The sequence below is a fragment of the Halictus rubicundus genome, unplaced genomic scaffold (assembly GCF_050948215.1).
Source record: "Halictus rubicundus isolate RS-2024b unplaced genomic scaffold, iyHalRubi1_principal scaffold0270, whole genome shotgun sequence".
NCBI classification, from domain to species: Eukaryota; Metazoa; Arthropoda; class Insecta; order Hymenoptera; family Halictidae; genus Halictus; species Halictus rubicundus.
In genome coordinates, this window is record NW_027488811.1 from 176,956 (window position 1) to 196,243 (window position 19,288).

At 43.0% G+C, this 19,288-nt stretch overlaps 1 protein-coding gene across 1 annotated transcript; it reads right to left on the reverse strand.

Moving 5' to 3' along the window:
* Positions 1-7,289: 7,289 nt before the first annotated feature.
* LOC143364103 (uncharacterized) lies at positions 7,290-12,503 on the reverse strand. The gene has a single exon (XM_076804605.1). It carries the CDS (start codon positions 12,501-12,503, stop codon positions 7,290-7,292), a length of 5,214 nt encoding a protein of 1,737 aa, XP_076660720.1.
* Positions 12,504-19,288: the final 6,785 nt, after the last annotated feature.

Genomic DNA, 19,288 nt, shown 5'->3' on the forward strand with positions numbered 1-19,288 from the left:
CCTATCCAATCCCCTATCCTATCCCTTATCCTATCCTTTCCCCTATCCTATCCTTTCCTCTATCCTATCCTATCCTCTAGAAGATCGTATCCTCTATCCTCTCCAATCCTCTATTCTATCCGAGCCTCTAACCTATCCTATCCTCCATCCTATCCTATCCTCTATCCTATCCTATTCTCTGTGCTATCCTCTATCCTATCCTATCCTCTATCCTCTCCTATCCTCTATCCTATCCTATCCGATCCTCCATCCTATCCTATTCTCTATAATATCGTATCCTTTATCATATCCTATCCTCTTTACTATAACATCATCTACCCTATCCGAATCTCTTTCCTATCCTATCCTCTTTCCTATAATATCCTCAATCCTATCCTATCCTCTATCCTATCCAATCCCCTATCCTATCCTCTATCCTATCCTATTCTCTGTGCTATCCTCTATCCTATCCTATCCTCTATCCTATCCCATTCTCTATCCTATACTATCCTCTTTCCTATCCTATTCTCTATCCTATCCTATCCTTTATCCTATCCTATCCTCTCTCCAATCGTATCCTCTATGCTATCCTATCCTCTATCCTATCCTATCCTCTATCCTATCCTATCCTCTATCCTATCCTATCCTCTATCCTATCCTATCCTCTATCCTATCGTATCCTCTTTCCTATAATACCATCTATCCTATCCTATTCTCTATCGTCTCCTGGCATGTATCCTATCCAATCTCCTATCCTATCCTCTATCCTATCCTATTCTCTGTGCTATCGTCTATCCTATCCTATCCTCTATCCTATCCCATTCTCTATCCTATCCTATCGTCTTTCCTATCCTATTCTCTATCCTATCCTATCCTCTATCCTATCCTATCCTCTATCCTATCCTATCCTCAACCCTATCCTATCCTCAATTCTATCCTATACTCCATCCTATCCTATCCGCTATCCTATCCTATCCTCTATAATATCGTATCCTCTATCATATCCTATCCGATATCCTATAATATCCTCTATCCTATCCAATCCTCTATTCTATCCTCTATCCTATTCTCTATCCAATCCTATCCTCATTCGTCTCCTATCCTCTATCCTATCCAATACCCTGCCCTATCCTCTATCCTATCCTTTCCACTATCCTATCCTTTCCTCTATCCTATCCTATCCTCTATAAGATCGTATCCTCTATCCTATCCTGTCCTCTATCCTATAATATCATCTATCCTATCCTGTATTATATCCTATCCTCTATCCTATCCTAGCCTCTAACCTATCCTATCCGCAATCCTATCCTATCCTCTATCCTATCCAATCCCCTATGCTATCCTCTATCGTATCCTATCCTCTATCCTATCCAATCCTCTATCCTATCCTCTATCCCGTCCTGTCCTCTATCCTATCCTATCGTCAATCCTATCCTATCCTCTATGCTATCCTATCCTCTATCCTATCGTATCGTCTATCCTATCCTATCCTCTATCCTAGCCTATCCTCTATCCTATCCTATCCACTATCCTATCCTATCCTCTATCCTATACTATCCTCTATCCTATCCTATCCTCTATCCTATCCTCCATCCTATCCTATCCTCTATCCTATCCTCTTCCATATCCTATCCTATCCTCTATAATATCGTATCCTCTGTCCTATCCTTGCTCTATCCTATAATATCATATATCCTACCCTATTCTCTATCCTATCCCATCCTATCTTCTATCGTATCCTATCCTCTATCCCATCCAATCCCCTATCGTATCCTCTATCCTATCCTATCCTCTATCCTATCCTATCCTCTATCCTATCCTATCCTATATCCTATCCTATCCTCTATCCTATCCTATCCTCTATCCTATCCTATCCTCTATCCTATCCTATCCTCTATCCTATCCTATCCTCTATCCTATCCTATCCTCTATCCTATCCTATCCTCTATCCTATCCTATCCTCTATCCTATCCTATCCTCTATCCTATCCTATCCTCTATCCTATCCTATCCTCTATACTATCCTATCCTCTATCCTATCCTATCCTCTATCCTATCCTATCCTCTATCCTATCCTATCCTCTATCCTATCCTATCCTCTATCCTATCCTATCCTCTATCCTATCCTATCCTCTATCCTATCCTATCCTCTATCCTATCCTATCCTCTATCCTATCCTATCCTCTATCCTATCCTATCCTCTATCCTATCCTATCCTCTATCCTATCCTATCCTCTATCCTATCCTATCCTCTATCCTATCCTATCCTCTATCCTATCCTATCCTCTATCCTATCCTATCCTCTATCCTATCCTATCCTCTATCCTATCCTATCCTATCCTCTATCCTATCCTATCCTCTATCCTATCCTATCCTATCCTCTATCCTATCCTATCCTCTATCCTCTATAATATCCAATCCTCTATCCTATACTCTATCCTATCCTCTATCATATGCTATCCTAAATCGAATCCTATCCTATCCTCTATCCTATCCTATCCTCTATCCTATAATATCATCTATCCTACGCTATTCTCTATCCTATCCCATCCTCTTCCATATCCCATACTCTATCCTAACATATCCTCTATCCTATCCTATCCACTACCCTATCCTATCCTCTTTCCTATCCTATTCTCTATCCTATCCCATCCTCTATCCTATCCTATACTCTATCGTATCCTGTCCTCTATCCTATCCAATCCTTTATCCTATCATCTATCCTATCCTATCCTCTATCCTATCCTATCCTCTATCCTATCCTATCCTCTATCATATCCTATCCTCTATCCTATCCTATCGTTTATCCTATCCTATCCTCTATCCTATCCTATCCTCTACCCTATTCTATCCTCTATAATATCTTCTCCTCTATCCTATCCTATCCTCTATCCTATCCTATCCTCTATCCTATCCTATCCTCTATCCTATCCTATCCTCTATCCTATCCTATCCTCTATCCTATCCTATCCTATATCCTATCCTATCTTCTATCCTATCCTATCCTCAATCCTATCCTATCCTCTATCCTATCCTATCCTCTATCCTATCCTATCCTCTATCCTATCCTTTCCGCAATCCTATCCTATCCTGTCCTCTATCGAATCCTATCCTCTATCCTATCCAATCCCCTATCCTCTATCCTATCCTATCCTCTATCCTATCCTATCCTCTATCCTATCCTATCCTCTATCCTATCCTATCCTCTATCCTATCCTATCCTCTATCCTATCCTATCCTCTATCCTATCCTATCCTCTATCCTATCCTATCCTCTATCCTATCCTATCCTCTATCCTATCCTATCCTCTATCCTATCCTATCCTCTATCCTATCCTATCCTCTATCCTATCCTATCCTCTATCCTATCCTATCCTCTATCCTATCCTATCCTATCCTCTATCCTATCCTATCCTCTATCCTCTATAATATCCAATCCTCTATCCTATACTCTATCCTATCCTCTATCATATGCTATCCTAAATCGAATCCTATCCTATCCTCTATCCTATCCTATCCTCTATCCTATAATATCATCTATCCTACGCTATTCTCTATCCTATCCCATCCTCTTCCATATCCCATACTCTATCCTAACATATCCTCTATCCTATCCTATCCACTACCCTATCCTATCCTCTTTCCTATCCTATTCTCTATCCTATCCCATCCTCTATCCTATCCTATACTCTATCGTATCCTGTCCTCTATCCTATCCAATCCTTTATCCTATCATCTATCCTATCCTATCCTCTATCCTATCCTATCCTCTATCCTATCCTATCCTCTATCATATCCTATCCTCTATCCTATCCTATCGTTTATCCTATCCTATCCTCTATCCTATCCTATCCTCTACCCTATTCTATCCTCTATAATATCTTCTCCTCTATCCTATCCTATCCTCTATCCTATCCTATCCTCTATCCTATCCTATCCTCTATCCTATCCTATCCTCTATCCTATCCTATCCTATATCCTATCCTATCTTCTATCCTATCCTATCCTCAATCCTAATCCTATCCTCTATCCTATCCTATCCTCTATCCTATCCTATCCACTATCCTATCCTTTCCGCAATCCTATCCTATCCTGTCCTCTATCGAATCCTATCCTCTATCCTATCCAATCCCCTATCCTCTATCCTATCCTATCCTCTATCCTATCCTATCCTCTATCCTATCCTATCCTCTATCCTATCCTTTCCTCTATCCTATCCTTTCCTCTATCCTATCCTATCCTCTATCCTATCCTATCCTCTATCCTATCCTATCCTCTATCCTATCCTATCCTCTATCCTCTATAATATCCAATCCTCTATCCTATACTCTATCCTATCCTCTATCATATGCTATCCTAAATCGAATCCTATCCTATCCTCTATCCTATCCTATCCTCTATCCTATAATATCATCTATCCTACGCTATTTTCTATCCTATCCCATCCTCTTCCATATCCCATACTCTATCCTAACATATCCTCTATCCTATCCTATCCACTACCCTATCCTATCATCTATCCTATCCTATCCTCTATCCTATCCTATCCTCTATCCTATCCTCTATCCTATCCTCTATCCTATCCTATCCTCTATCCTATCCTATCCTCTATCCTATCCTATCCTATATCCTATCCTATCTTCTATCCTATCCTATCCTCTATCCTATCCTATCTTCTATCCTATCCTATCCTCCATCCTATCCTATCCTCTATCCTATCCTATCCTCAATCCTATCCTATCCTATCCTCTGTCCTATAATATCCTCTATCCTATCCTATCCTCTATCCTATCCTATCGCCTATAATATCGTATAATCTATCCTATAATATCATCTATCCTATCCTATTCTCTATCCTATCCTAACCTCTATCCTATCCTATCCTCTATCGTATCCTATCCCCTATCCTATCCTCTATCCTCTATCCTATCCAATCCTCTATCCTATCCTCTATCATATGCTATCCTCAATCGAATCCTATCCTATCCTCTATCCTATCCTATCCTCTATCCTATAATATCATCTATCCTACGCTATTCTCTATCCTATCCCATCCTCTTCCCTAACCCATACTCTATCCTATCATATCCTCTATCCTATCCTATCCTCTATCCTATCCTATCCTTAATCCTATCCTATCCTCCATGCTATCCTATCCTCTATCCTATCCTATCATATCATCTATCGTATCCTATCCTCTATCCAATCCTGTCTTCTATCCTATCCTATCCTCTATCCTATCCTATTCTCTATCCTATCCTATCCTCTATCCTATCATATCCCCTATAATATCGTATCCTCTATCCTATAATATCATCTATCCTATCCTATTCTCTATCCTATCCTATCCTCTATCCTACCCTATCCTCTATCGTATCCTATCCTCTATCCTATCCAATCCTCTATCCTATCCTCTATCCCGTCCTATCCTCTATCGTATCCTATCCTCTATCCAATCCAATCCTATATCCTATTCACTATCCTATCCTATCCTCTATCCTATCCTATCCTCTATCCTATCCTATCCTCTACTCTATAATATCCTCTATAATATCCTATTCTCTATCCTATCCTATCCTCTATCCTATCCTATCCTATCCTTTATCTCATCCTATCCTCTATGCTATCTATCCTCTATCCTATCCTATCCCCTATCCTATCCTATCCTATCCTCAATCCTATCCTATCCTCTATCCTATCCTATACTCTATCCTATCCTGTCCTTTATTTTATCCAATCCTCTATCGTATCCTCTATCCTATCCTATCCTCAATCCTATCCTATCCTCTATCCTATCCTATCCTTTATACTATCCAATCCTCTATCGTATCCTCTATCCTATCCCATCCTCTTTACTATCCTATCCTCTTTCCTATCCTATCCTCAATCCTATCCTATCCTCTATCCTATCCAATGCCCTATCCAATTCTCTATTCTATCCTATCCTTTATCCTATCTTATCCTCACTCCTATTCTATCCTCTATCCTATCCTATCCTCTATCCTATCTTATCCTCAATCCTATTCTATCCTCTATCCTATCCCATCCTCTATTCTATCGTATACTCTATCCTATCCCATACTCTATCCTATCCTATCCTCTATTCTATACTATCCTCTATCCTATAATATCCTCTATCCTATCCTATCCTCTATCCTGTCCTCTCCTCTATCCTACCTGTTGATTGCTCGTGATTATCCCGAAGGATGTTCGAGCCTTTGATGTGGATTTACACGCGATGTGTCGACTAAGGATGGGAGTTTCCTCTTGTAAGAAAGGAGACCAAGTGTAACAGAACTAAAGCAGTGGACTGTATTTACAAGATTGATTTGAGCCGTAACCGAATACAAAAATGAATAGAGTACAGGAGAGCAGCTAGGAAAAGTCGTTTTCTCTAGCGTGCTTGGAAGCCAATTGATTGGGAGGATCGAGCCAAGAACCCACGTAAGGGTAGATCCTCCCTCTACTTCGGGATTTTCCTCCCTTCCCTGGATGCCGATAGATATCCCGGATTGGCCAAGACGAGGACCAATTGGGGGTTGGACGGTTGGAAAGTGGAAGATGGGACCGAGGAACATCCTGATGGCCCCAAGGCCATCCTGATGAACCAAGGGCCATCAACCACTCACCACGGGTGAAGAGTTGCCAGAGCCTGGGAAACACCCAGGGCGTCTTCCAATCGTCAAGTGCGAAACTAGAGAAGGGCAGGATGGGACCCCCGGCAGATTTATGGCATGGGCCTAGAAAGCTATATACAAGTGCTACGCCCTGGGAACGGACAGGAATGGGACATTAGCTAAAACGGTGACAAGGCCACTCCGTACCTAATTTCTAAAAACCCCCAAAGTCACGTTCCAAGAGCGTAAAGCAGTACCCATGCCATAACCAGATGTCCCAGGCTGGCCGCTACATACCGCCCACCTTGAACTCACGGAGTTCAATCGAAATGGGCAACTAATAGGGAGGGAGGATAGAACCGTACAAAAGTGACTACAAAGGTAACAATGAACAGCTAATAACTAACAACAAAACCAAAGCAAGAAAGCATGATAGAATAACCAAGGAACTAAGAGCTAAGAACTAAGAACTAAGAGCTAAGAGCTAAGAACAACGCAAAGCAAAATACTAACAAAGGAAATGACAAGCGGAACATAAAAGATGTCGACTAATACAAAGAACGAAATATATACATTGAGTAACATTTAAACTAAATCAGATATACACGCAAGATACTAAGGAAACGAAAAGCGGGATATAAGATGTCAACTAATACAATGAACGAAGTATATACAGTGATCAACTGAATCAAATATTACAGAAGGGACTCAGAATCATTTTCCGCGATCGGCAAAAAACAAATTTTGGTGACGGGCCTCTTCAAAGTGCCAGACGCCGTCCGAAGGGAAACAACACGTGTCTTCCCGTCCTGGCCTGGATGAAGCTCCAAGATGCGTCCCAACATCCATTTCATTGGAGGCAGGTTGTCCTCCTGGATGAGGACCATGGCTCCAGTCCTAGGCTCGACAGGAGAGTCGACCTTCCATTTATGTCGCTGCTGCAGCCCGTTCAAATACTCCCGGCACCAGCGCTTCCAAAAATGTTGCAGCATTTGTTGTACTAGCTGAAACCGACAAAGCCTGTTCTGGCGAACAGCTGTGAGGTCGACCTGAGGAAGTGCGGTCAACGCATCACCAATAAGGAAGTGCCCGGGAGTCAAGGGATTCAGATCGGAAGGATCAGCGGATAATGGATGTATTGGGCGGGAATTTAGACAAGCTTCAACCTGAGTAAGCAACGTGTACAGTTCATCAAACGTGAGCCGCTGCTCACCCACTATTCGTTTTAGGTGCGTCTTGACCGAGCGGACGCCGCGCTCCCATAAGCCACCGAAGTGAGGAGCACGAGGTGGTATAAGACGCCACTCTATCTGCTCCTTTGCCAATAACGCAGATATTGTGCAATTGTGTGCCTCGGAGCCTATTAATGCACCCAACTCTCTAAGCTCATTCCTAGCCCCAACAAAATTTGTCCCGTTATCGGAGTGAATTACCTTACATTTACCCCGGCGAGCAATAAATCTGCGAAGACAGCTAATAAAAGCATCCGTAGTAAGGTCAACTGCGAGTTCTAGGTGAATGGCCTTTGTGGCCATACAAACAAAAATACAGATGTACGCCTTCCGAGCCGTACGCGAGCGTCCGCGGTCAACCACTAGCAAAGGACCGGCATAATCGACTCCGCAGGTATGGAAAGGCCTAGCAGGTGTAACCCGGTCGGCAGGTAGATTGCCCATCAGGGGCTGCGCGCTGACGGGACCTGTCCTAAAACAGGTGACGCAGCGACGCAGTACCTTTCGAACAATCCGCCTACCTGAGATGATCCAATATCTTGAATGAAGAGAGGCTAAGGTTTGTTGACCTCCGGCGTGCAATAGACGAAAATGTTCCCTGCGGACGATTAATTCCGCCAGTGGACCCGACTTCGGTATAACTATGGGGTGTTTCTGTTCGTACGGAACAGGAGCATTTTCCAATCTGCCGCCCACCCTAATGAGCCCGTGCTCATCAAGATAGGGGTGCAAAGATACTAGGGGACTGTTTTTGTTTATTTCCCTTTGTTGCGCCAGGCTGCGATAATCACTGTCAAAGTAATGGGCATGGGCAGCTCGAATCAAGACCCGTTCGGCCGAAGTCAACTCCGAAACGGATGGAGAGCCACGATGACCCGTTGAAGAGCCGTGTGCATTTCTACAGTTTGTTGGAAATCTAAATAGGTATGCTATGACACGAAGTAGCTTGTCGTACGAAGAAAATCTCTCTAATAATTTTACTATGAGTGGGCTACGATTTGTGGTGACGCTCAACTGAACTATAGACATGGGGCGAGCGTCAGGCACGTCAACTATACTAGCGTCCGGTATGGGCCAATCCTTGGCGTCCAGCGATAGCCAGCTTGGACCATACCACCACAAATCATGCCCTATAAGCAAGGGTGCGCTAGAGCCGCGAGACAAAATGTCAGCAGGATTATCCGCGGTACGTACATGCTTCCAGGTCGAAGATGCAGTGAGTTTGTGAATTTCGGCAGCGCGATTGGCAACAAATACCTTCCATCGGCACGGTCTTTCGGCAAGCCAAGCAAGTACTATTTGGCTGTCAGTCCAACAATATTCACGCATAGAGACAATGCGAAGGGATCGCCTAACCTTTTCTATTAATTGGGCCATTAGCAACGCACCGCACAATTCTAATCTGGGAATGCTTACGCTCTTCAATGGCGCGACCCGAGACTTCGCACATAATAGCCTCGCGACCCAAGTGCCGTCGCTTCTACGCGAACGGACATAGACTGCGGCCCCATAAGCCTTTTCCGACGCGTCTGAAAAACCGTGGATTTCTATATCCAAGTTCGAAAACAGAGCGAGTCGAGGAATTTTGACCGACGAAAGTTCATCTAGTTCAGTTCTGAAATTCAACCATCGCAGATGAAGATCTTGGGAGAGGGTTTCATCCCAACCAACCTTCATCTGCCAAAGTTCTTGCATGAAAAGCTTTGATTTAACTATAACAGGGCCGATGAGGCCCAAGGGGTCGAATATTTGCGCTATTTCAGCCAAGATGTTACGCTTTGTGATTCTAGTATGTTTTCTAATTTGCGCACTATAAGATAATTGGTCGGAGGACACAGACCACAATAGCCCGAGTGTTTTCGGCTCTTTGTCCAAGATTCTAAATTCTAAGTTCTGTGTCACGCCGCTAACGTGTCCAATTGATTTAGGATCGTTGCTTGCCCATTTTCGCAAGGAAAAACCGGCCTTGGCTAGGATCCTTTCGAGCGATTCACGCAATGCGATGGCTTCATCTACCGTGTCACAACCAGTGAGCAAATCGTCGACGTAAAAATCATGTAATATTACGTCGCTAGCATGGGGAGATGAGCGCGCGCAGTCTATGCCTACTTGATGTAGAGCGCGGGTTGCCAGGTATGAGGCGGAGGCCGTACCGTAAGTTACCGTGTTAAGAGAATAGGTATCTATGTTATCCTCTTCCCTAAACCGCCAAAGAATCAATTGGTACCTACGGTCCTCTTTTCTAACTAGAACTTGCCTGTACATCTTGGCGATGTCGGCGGATAGAACTATTTTGAATTTCCTAAAACGCAATAGGATGCTAAAAAGCTCGTCCTGTACTATCGGACCGACTAACTCCGCATCATTGCGCGAAATCCCTGTTGTCGATTTCGCCGAGCCGTCGAAAACTACGCGAAGCTTAGTGGTCGTACTAGAGTCCTTGAAGACCGCATGGTGAGGCAGATAGAAGCAATTGGAAATTGTGGCAGCGGAAACTTCATCTATTCTATTCATGTGGCCTAATTCTAAATATTCACGAATGAAATTTGAATATTCTGTGCGAAGGTCCGGATTTTTGCGGAATTTCCGCTCTAAGTTAAGTAAACGCCTTTCGGCCTGAGCACGAGATTCTCCTAATTCTAGTAGTCGATTATTGAATGGGATTGCCATGATAAACCGACCGTGATCATCTCGCGTGGTATTTTTTACGAAGTGCTGCTCACAAATATCCGTCTCTAAAACTACCGGCTTTCTATCGCAAGCCTCGTCTACTTCCCAGAAGCGAGTCATGGAATTATGCAATTCGGTGTTGCTAATCAGATTACAAGTGCGACCTGAACGACACTTGTCCTTTGGGCTTGACCAGGAAAGCTGGCCTCCCAGAATCCATCCCAAACGAGTTTTTTGCCAAGCTAGGTTGCCAAGCCCGATTTTGACTTGGCCTACGCACAGCAGATTCCAAAAGATACCTGCACCAATTAACAAATCTATTCTACCCGATGAATAAAACTCGGGATCCGCGGGATAAGTCCCAGGAGGAACGGGAACGTTGAATCTGTGCAATGGCACATTCGGCATGTTTTCGGTAATGTCCTGGACCACTAAGCATGACAGGCTGGACGAGAAATTACCGCGGATGGACGACATTTTTAACTCTATTGATGACCTGATTCTGGTCTTTGAACTGTTAAACCCGCTAATAGATGTATTTATTGTACGATGTGGAAGGTCTAGTTTTTGTGCCAAATTCTGACTGATTGAGTTTATTTGAGAACCCGAATCTAATAGCGCGCGGCATTTGTGCTTTCTACCCTTACTATCCGTGACGTAAACCACCGCGGTAGAAAGGACTACATATTCGGCTTCAAGATTTGCCGAGCTAGTGTGGCATGCGTGCCCTACATGAGATGAGGAGGGAGATTCTTCTGTTTGATGCTCAGGAACAGAAATGGCCTCCTCTCGATGCAACAATGTGTGGTGTTTCTTACCACATTTTCTACAGTTGCCGCGCGTGCAACTCTTAACGCTGTGCCCCATACCGAGACAATTGAAACACACCCGTGCCCTTTTTAAGGCAGCATGTCTTTCCACATGGGACATGGCCAATAGCTTAGTACAATTTTGCAACGCATGCTCGCCGTCGCATAGCCCACATTTGCTAGATTTGCTAGCGACGTGCGATGTTGCTACGAATGGTTTCTTACTAATTTCACGGTTCCTTGGGAAGGGAGTGCGATCGCTAACGGCAATAGCAACGGATGGCTTGCTACTGTCCCTGCGCTCTAAGTATTGCGACCGCGTTTCTAAGAATGCAGCGAAATCGTTGAAAGATGGGAGGACCTTTGACTCCATAGTGCGTTTCTCCCAATCATCTAGCGAAGCGGTATCCAACTTTCTTGCTAAGTACGTGCTAATGAGTGCATCCCAAATTTCTGCTGGATTTAGCAAAGACTCTAATGCGCGAACATTGTTTACCGCGCTATCCACAAATTCACTAAGAGCCTTTCCGCTGCTCTTTCTAGATAATGGCTCGAGGTCTAGGAGTGAATTGACATGATGGGCTACTAGAAATTTAGGGTCGTCGTACCTCTGCCTTAAACGCGACCAAGCTAACTTGTAATTTGTGGCTGACACACCAAATGACTCTAGTATTCGCGCAGCCGGACCGGACAACGAAGAAACTAAATAGTTGAATCGATCTATGTCGTTCAATTTGTCGCAGTCGTGAACTAGTGATGTGAAAGTGTCCCGAAATCGAATCCACTGACTATAATTGCCATCGAAGGTGGGAATCTTTATTACGGGCAAACGAATCGCGGGGTACGAATCTGAAGGCGTAGGAGTAGGATTGCTAGTTGATGCACTATTACTTGCAGATTCACCGCGAGCAGCAATCAATCGCGTTTCGGCGTGAGAAAGAGTGTTAAAATACGTGTTTTCAAATTGCTCACGCTCAGCAAGATGCGTTTCCAATGCAGGAGTTCCTACGACGGATGCTTCAATTTGCGTTTGAATTCTATCAAATTTGTCGTATAGACCCTCATTTGTTCGAACGCGCTTCTCGAAAGATACTATGTCCGCGTTGACATCGGCTGACTCTACGAACTTTCTAAAAATTGTCAGCTTAGCCTTAGCGGCCCCGCGTTCGGAAATTAAACCTTTGAATTGAGCTTCCATACTTGTACACTATTGCGAACTCAAGTTAAAACCAAGGAAAAACTTACGGAGAATGACAGGAGTGGATCAGCGCTAACAAACAACTTCAGCAGGATCGTCTCACGGGATGCTCGTCGGTTCCTGGCAGTCAGCTAGTTCCAGAGAGCGGCCGTGTTCCAAGTACGTCTTGGGCACGCAAACGCCTTCCTGGAAACTGCAGGCTTGATGACGGCAGCTACAGTCCCGTAGTCTCCTGGTAGTCCCAAAATGCTGCAGCCCAATGAGGATTGTCCAGTCGGACACGAAATGGCAGCAGCAAGACTCCTTGTCTTCCGTGAAGCACGAACTTATTCGAGTATCCGGCTCGAAGGACCAAATGTTGATTGCTCGTGATTATCCCGAAGGATGTTCGAGCCTTTGATGTGGATTTACACGCGATGTGTCGACTAAGGATGGGAGTTTCCTCTTGTAAGAAAGGAGACCAAGTGTAACAGAACTAAAGCAGTGGACTGTATTTACAAGATTGATTTGAGCCGTAACCGAATACAAAAATGAATAGAGTACAGGAGAGCAGCTAGGAAAAGTCGTTTTCTCTAGCGTGCTTGGAAGCCAATTGATTGGGAGGATCGAGCCAAGAACCCACGTAAGGGTAGATCCGCCCTCTACTTCGGGATTTTCCTCCCTTCCCTGGATGCCGATAGATATCCCGGATTGGCCAAGACGAGGACCAATTGGGGGTTGGACGGTTGGAAAGTGGAAGATGGGACCGAGGAACATCCTGATAGCCCCAAGGCCATCCTGATGAACCAAGGGCCATCAACCACTCACCACGGGTGAAGAGTTGCCAGAGCCTGGGAAACACCCAGGGCGTCTGGCAATCGTCAAGTGCGAAACTAGAGAAGGGCAGGATGGGACCCCCGGCAGATTTATGGCATGGGCCTAGAAAGCTATATACAAGTGCTACGCCCTGGGAACGGACAGGAATGGGACATTAGCTATAACGGTGACAAGGCCACTCCGTACCTAATTTCTAAAAACCCCCAAAGTCACGTTCCAAGAGCGTAAAGCAGTACCCATGCCATAACCAGATGTCCCAGGCTGGCCGCTACACTACCCTATCCCCAATCCTATCCTATCCTCTATCCTATCCTATCCTCTATTCTATACTATCCTCTATCCTATAATATCCTCTATCCTATCCTATCCTCTATCCTATAGTATCCTGTATCCTATCCTATCCTCTATCCTATCCTATACTCTATCCTATCCTGTCCTTTATTTTATCCAATCCTCTATCGTATCCTCTATCCTATCCTATCCTCAATCCTATCCTATCCTCTATCCTATCCTATCCTTTATACTATCCAATCCTCTATCGTATCCTCTATCCTATCCCATCCTCTTTACTATCCTATCCTCTTTCCTATCCTATCCTCAATCCTATCCTATCCTCTATCCTATCCAATGCCCTATCCAATTCTCTATTCTATCCTATCCTTTATCCTATCTTATCCTCACTCCTATTCTATCCTCTATCCTATCCTATCCTCTATCCTATCTTATCCTCAATCCTATTCTATCCTCTATCCTATCCCATCCTCTATTCTATCGTATACTCTATCCTATCCCATACTCTATCCTATCCTATCCTCTATTCTATACTATCCTCTATCCTATAATATCCTCTATCCTATCCTATCCTCTATCCTGTCCTATCCTCTATCCTACCCTATCCCCAATCCTATCCTATCCTCTATCCTATCCTATCCTCTATTCTATACTATCCTCTATCCTATAATATCCTCTATCCTATCCTATCCTCTATCCTATAGTATCCTCTATCCTATCCAATCCTCTATCCTATCCTATATCCTATCCTCTATCCTCTATCCTATCCCATCCTCTATTCTATCGTATACTCTATCCTATCCCATCCTCTATCCTATCCTATCCTCTATTCTATACTATCCTCTATCCTATAATATCCTCTATCCTATCCTATCCTCTATCCAATTGTATCCTCTATCCTATCCCATCCTCTATCCTATCCTATACTCTACCCTATACTATCCTCTATCCTAACCTATCCTCTCTCCTATCCTATCCTCTATCCTGTTATATCCTCTATCCAATCCTATCCTCTATCCTAGCCAATCCCCTATCCTATCCTCTATCCTATCCTATCCTCTATCCTATTCTATCCTCTATACTATACTATCCTCTATCCTATCCTATCCCCTATGCCATCCTATCCTATCCTCTATCCTATCGTATATACTATCCTAACCTATCCTCTATACTATACTATCCTCTATCCTATCCTATCCTCTGTCCTATCCTATCCTATCCTCTATCCGATCCTATCCTCTATTATATCCAATCCTCTATCCTATCCTATCCTCTATCCTATACTATCCTCTATCCTATCCAATCCCCTATCCTATCCTCTATCCGATCCTATGCTCTATCCAATCCCCTATCCTATCCTCTATTCGATCCTATCCTCTATCCTATCCTATCCTATCCTGTATCGTATCCTATCCTCTATCCTATCCTATCCTCTATCCTATCCTATCCTCTATCCTATCCTATCCTCTATCCTATCTTATCCGCAATCCTATACTATCCTGTATCCTATCCTATCCTCTATCCTATCCTATCCTCTATCCTATCCTATCCTCTATCCTATCCTATCATCTATCCCATCCTATCCTCTATCCTATTCTATCCTCTATCCTATCCTATTCTCTATCCTATCCTATCCTCTATCCTATCATATTCTCTATCCTATCCTATCCTCTATCCTCTATCCTATCCTATCCTCTATCCTATCCTATCCTCTATCATATCCTATCCTCTATTATATCCTTGCCTCTATCCTATCCTATCCTCTATCCTCTCCAATTAGCTATCCTATCCTCTATGCTATCCTATCCTCTATCCTATTATATCCTCTATCCAATCCTATCCTCTATCTTATCCAATCCCCTATCCTATCCTCTATCCTATCCTGTATCCTATCCTATCCTCTATCGTATCCTATCCTCTATCCTATCCAATCCTATATCCTATACTCTATCCTAGTCTATCCTCTATCCTATCCTATCCTATCCTCTATCATATCCTATCCTCTATCCTATCCTTTCCTCTATCCTATCATATCCTCTATCCTATCCTATCCTCTATCCTATCCTGTACTCTATCCTATCCTATCCTATCCTCTATCCTATCCTATCCTCTATCCTATCCTATCCTCTATCCTATCCTATCCTGTATCCTATCCTATCTTCTGTCCTATCCTATCCTGTATCCTATGCTATCCTCTATCCTATCCTGTGCTCTATCCTATCCTATCCTCTATCCTATCCTATCCTCTATCCTTTCCTCTATCCTATCCTATCCTCTATCCTATCCTATACTCTATCCTATCCCATCCCCTATCCTATCCTATCCTCTATCCTATCCTATGCTCTATCCTATCCTTTATCCTATCCTGTCCTCTATCCTTTCCTATCCTCTATCCTATCCTATACTCTATCCTATCCAATCCTCTATCCTATCCTATACTCTATCCAATCCCATCCTCTATCCTATCCAATCCCCTATCCTATCCTCTATCCTATCCTCTATCCTATATTATCCTCTATCCTATCGTATCCTCTATCCTATGGTATCCTCTATCCTATCATATTCTCTATCCTATCCTATCCTCTATCCTCTATCCTATCCTATCCTCTATCCTATCCTATCCTCTATCATATCCTATCCTCTATTATATCCTTTCCTCTATCCTATCCTATCCTCTATCCTCTCCAATTAGCTATCCTATCCTCTATCCTATCCTATCCTCGATCCTATCCTATGCTGTATCCTATCCTCGATCCTATCCTATCCTCTATCCTATCCTATCCTCTATCCTATCCTATCCTCTATCCTATCCTGTCCTCTATCCTATCCCATCCTCTATCCTATCCTATCCTCTATCCCATCCTATCCTCTATCCTATCCTATCCTGTATCCTATCCTATCCTCTATCCTATCCTATCCTCAATCCTATCCTTTACTGTATTATATACTATCCTCCATGCTCTATCCTATCCTCTATCCTATCAAATCCCCTATCCTATCCTCTATCCTATCCTCTACCCTATCCTCTATCCTATCCTCTATCCTGTCCTCAATCCTATCCTATCCTATACTATCCTCTATCCTATCCTATGCTGTATCCTATCCAATCCCCTATCCTATTCTCTATCCTATCCTATCCTATCCTCTATCGTATCCTATCCCCTATCATATCCAATCCTATATCCTATCCCCAATCCTATCCTATCCTACATCCTATAATATCATCTATCCTATCCTATCCTCTATACTATCCTATCCTCTACAATATCGTATCCTCTATCATATCCTATCCTCTTTCCAATAATATCTTCTATCCTATCCTATCCTCTATCCTATACTATCCTCTATCCTATCTTATCCTCAATCCTATTCTATCCTCTATCCTATCCTATCCTCTTTTCTATCCTATCCTCAATCCTATCCTATCCTCTATCCTATCCAATCCCCTATCCTATTCTCTATCCTATCCTATCACCTATCCTATCCTATCCTCTATCCTATCCTATCCTCTATCCTATCCTATCGTCTATCGTATCCTATCCTCTAACCTAACCAATCCCCTATCCTAACCTCTATCGTATCCAATCCCCAATCCTATCCTATCCTATATCCTATATTATCATCTATCCTATCCTATTCTCTATCCTATCGTATCCCATCCTCTATCGTATCCTATCTTCTATCCTATCCAATCGTATATCCTATACTCTATCCTATCCTATCCTATCCTCTATCCTATCCTATCCTCTACCCTATCCTATCCTGTATCCTATCCTATCCTCTATCCTATCCTATCCTCTATCCTATCCGATCCTCTATCCTATCCTATCCTCTATCCTATCCTTTCCTCTATCCTATCCGATCCTCAATCCTATCCTATCCTATATCCTATCCTATCCTCCATCCTATTCTATACTCTATCCTATCCTATCCGCTATCCTATCCTATCCAGTCCCCTATCCTATCCTCTATTCGATCCTATCCTCTATCCTATCCTATCCTCTATCCTATCCTATCCTCTACCCTATCCTATCCTCTATCCTATCCTATCCTCTATCCTAGCCTATCCCCTATCCTATCCGATGCTCTATCCTATCCTATCCTCTATCCTATCCTGTCCTCTATCCTATCCGATCCTCAATCCTATCCTATCCTATATCCTATCCTCTATCCTATCATATTCTCTATCCTATCCTATCCTCTATCCTCTATCCTATCCTATCCTCTATCCTATCCTATCCTCTATCATATCCTATCCTCTATTATATCCTTTCCTCTATCCTATCCTATCCTCTATCCTCTCCAATTAGCTATCCTATCCTCTATCCTATCCTATCCTCGATCCTATCCTATGCTGTATCCTATCCTCTATCCTATCCCATCCTCTATCCTATCCTATCCTCTATCCCATCCTATCCTCTATCCTATCCTATCCTGTATCCTATCCTATCCTCTATCCTATCCTATCCTCAATCCTATCCTTTACTGTATTATATACTATCCTCCATGCTCTATCCTATCCTCTATCCTATCAAATCCCCTATCCTATCCTCTATCCTATCCTCTACCCTATCCTCTATCCTATCCTCTATCCTGTCCTCAATCCTATCCTATCCTATACTATCCTCTATCCTATCCTATGCTGTATCCTATCCAATCCCCTATCCTATCCTCAATTCTATCCTATCGTCTATCCTATCCTATCCTCTATCCTATCATATTCTCTATCCTATCCTATCCTCTATCCTATCCTATCCTCTATCCCATCCTATTCTCTATCCTATCCTATCCTGTATCCTATCCTATCCTCTATCGAATCCAATCCCCAATCCTATCCTATCCTACATCCTATAATATCATCTATCCTATCCTATTCTCTATCCTATCCTATCCTATCCTCTATCGTATCCTATCCCCTATCATATCCAATCCTATATCCTATCCCCAATCCTATCCTATCCTACATCCTATAATATCATCTATCCTATCCTATCCTCTATACTATCCTATCCTCTACAATATCGTATCCTCTATCATATCCTATCCTCTTTCCAATAATATCTTCTATCCTATCCTATCCTCTATCCTATACTATCCTCTATCCTATCATATCCTCAATCCTATTCTATCCTCTATCCTATCCTATCCTCTTTTCTATCCTATCCTCTACCCTATCCTATCCTCTATCCTATCCTATCCTCTATCCTATCCTATCCCCTATCCTATCCGATCCTCTATCCTATCCTATCCTCTATCCTATCCTATCCCCTATCCTATCCGATCCTCTATCCTATCCTATCCTCTATCCTATCCTGTCCTCTATCCTATCCGATCCTCAATCCTATCCTATCCTATATCCTATCCTATCCTCTATCCTATTCTATACTCTATCCTATCCTATCCGCTATCCTATCCTATCCAGTCCCCTATCCTATCCTCTATTCGATCCTATCCCCTATCCTATCCTATCCTCTATAATATCGTATCCTCTATCCTATCCTGTCCTCTATCCTATAATCACATCCACGCTATCCTATACTCTATCCTACCCTATCCTATCCTCTATCGCATCCTATCCTCTATCCAATCCAATCCTATATCCTATACTCTATCCTATCCTATCCTCTATCCTATCCTATCCTGTATCCTATCCTATCCTCTATCCTATCCTATCCTAT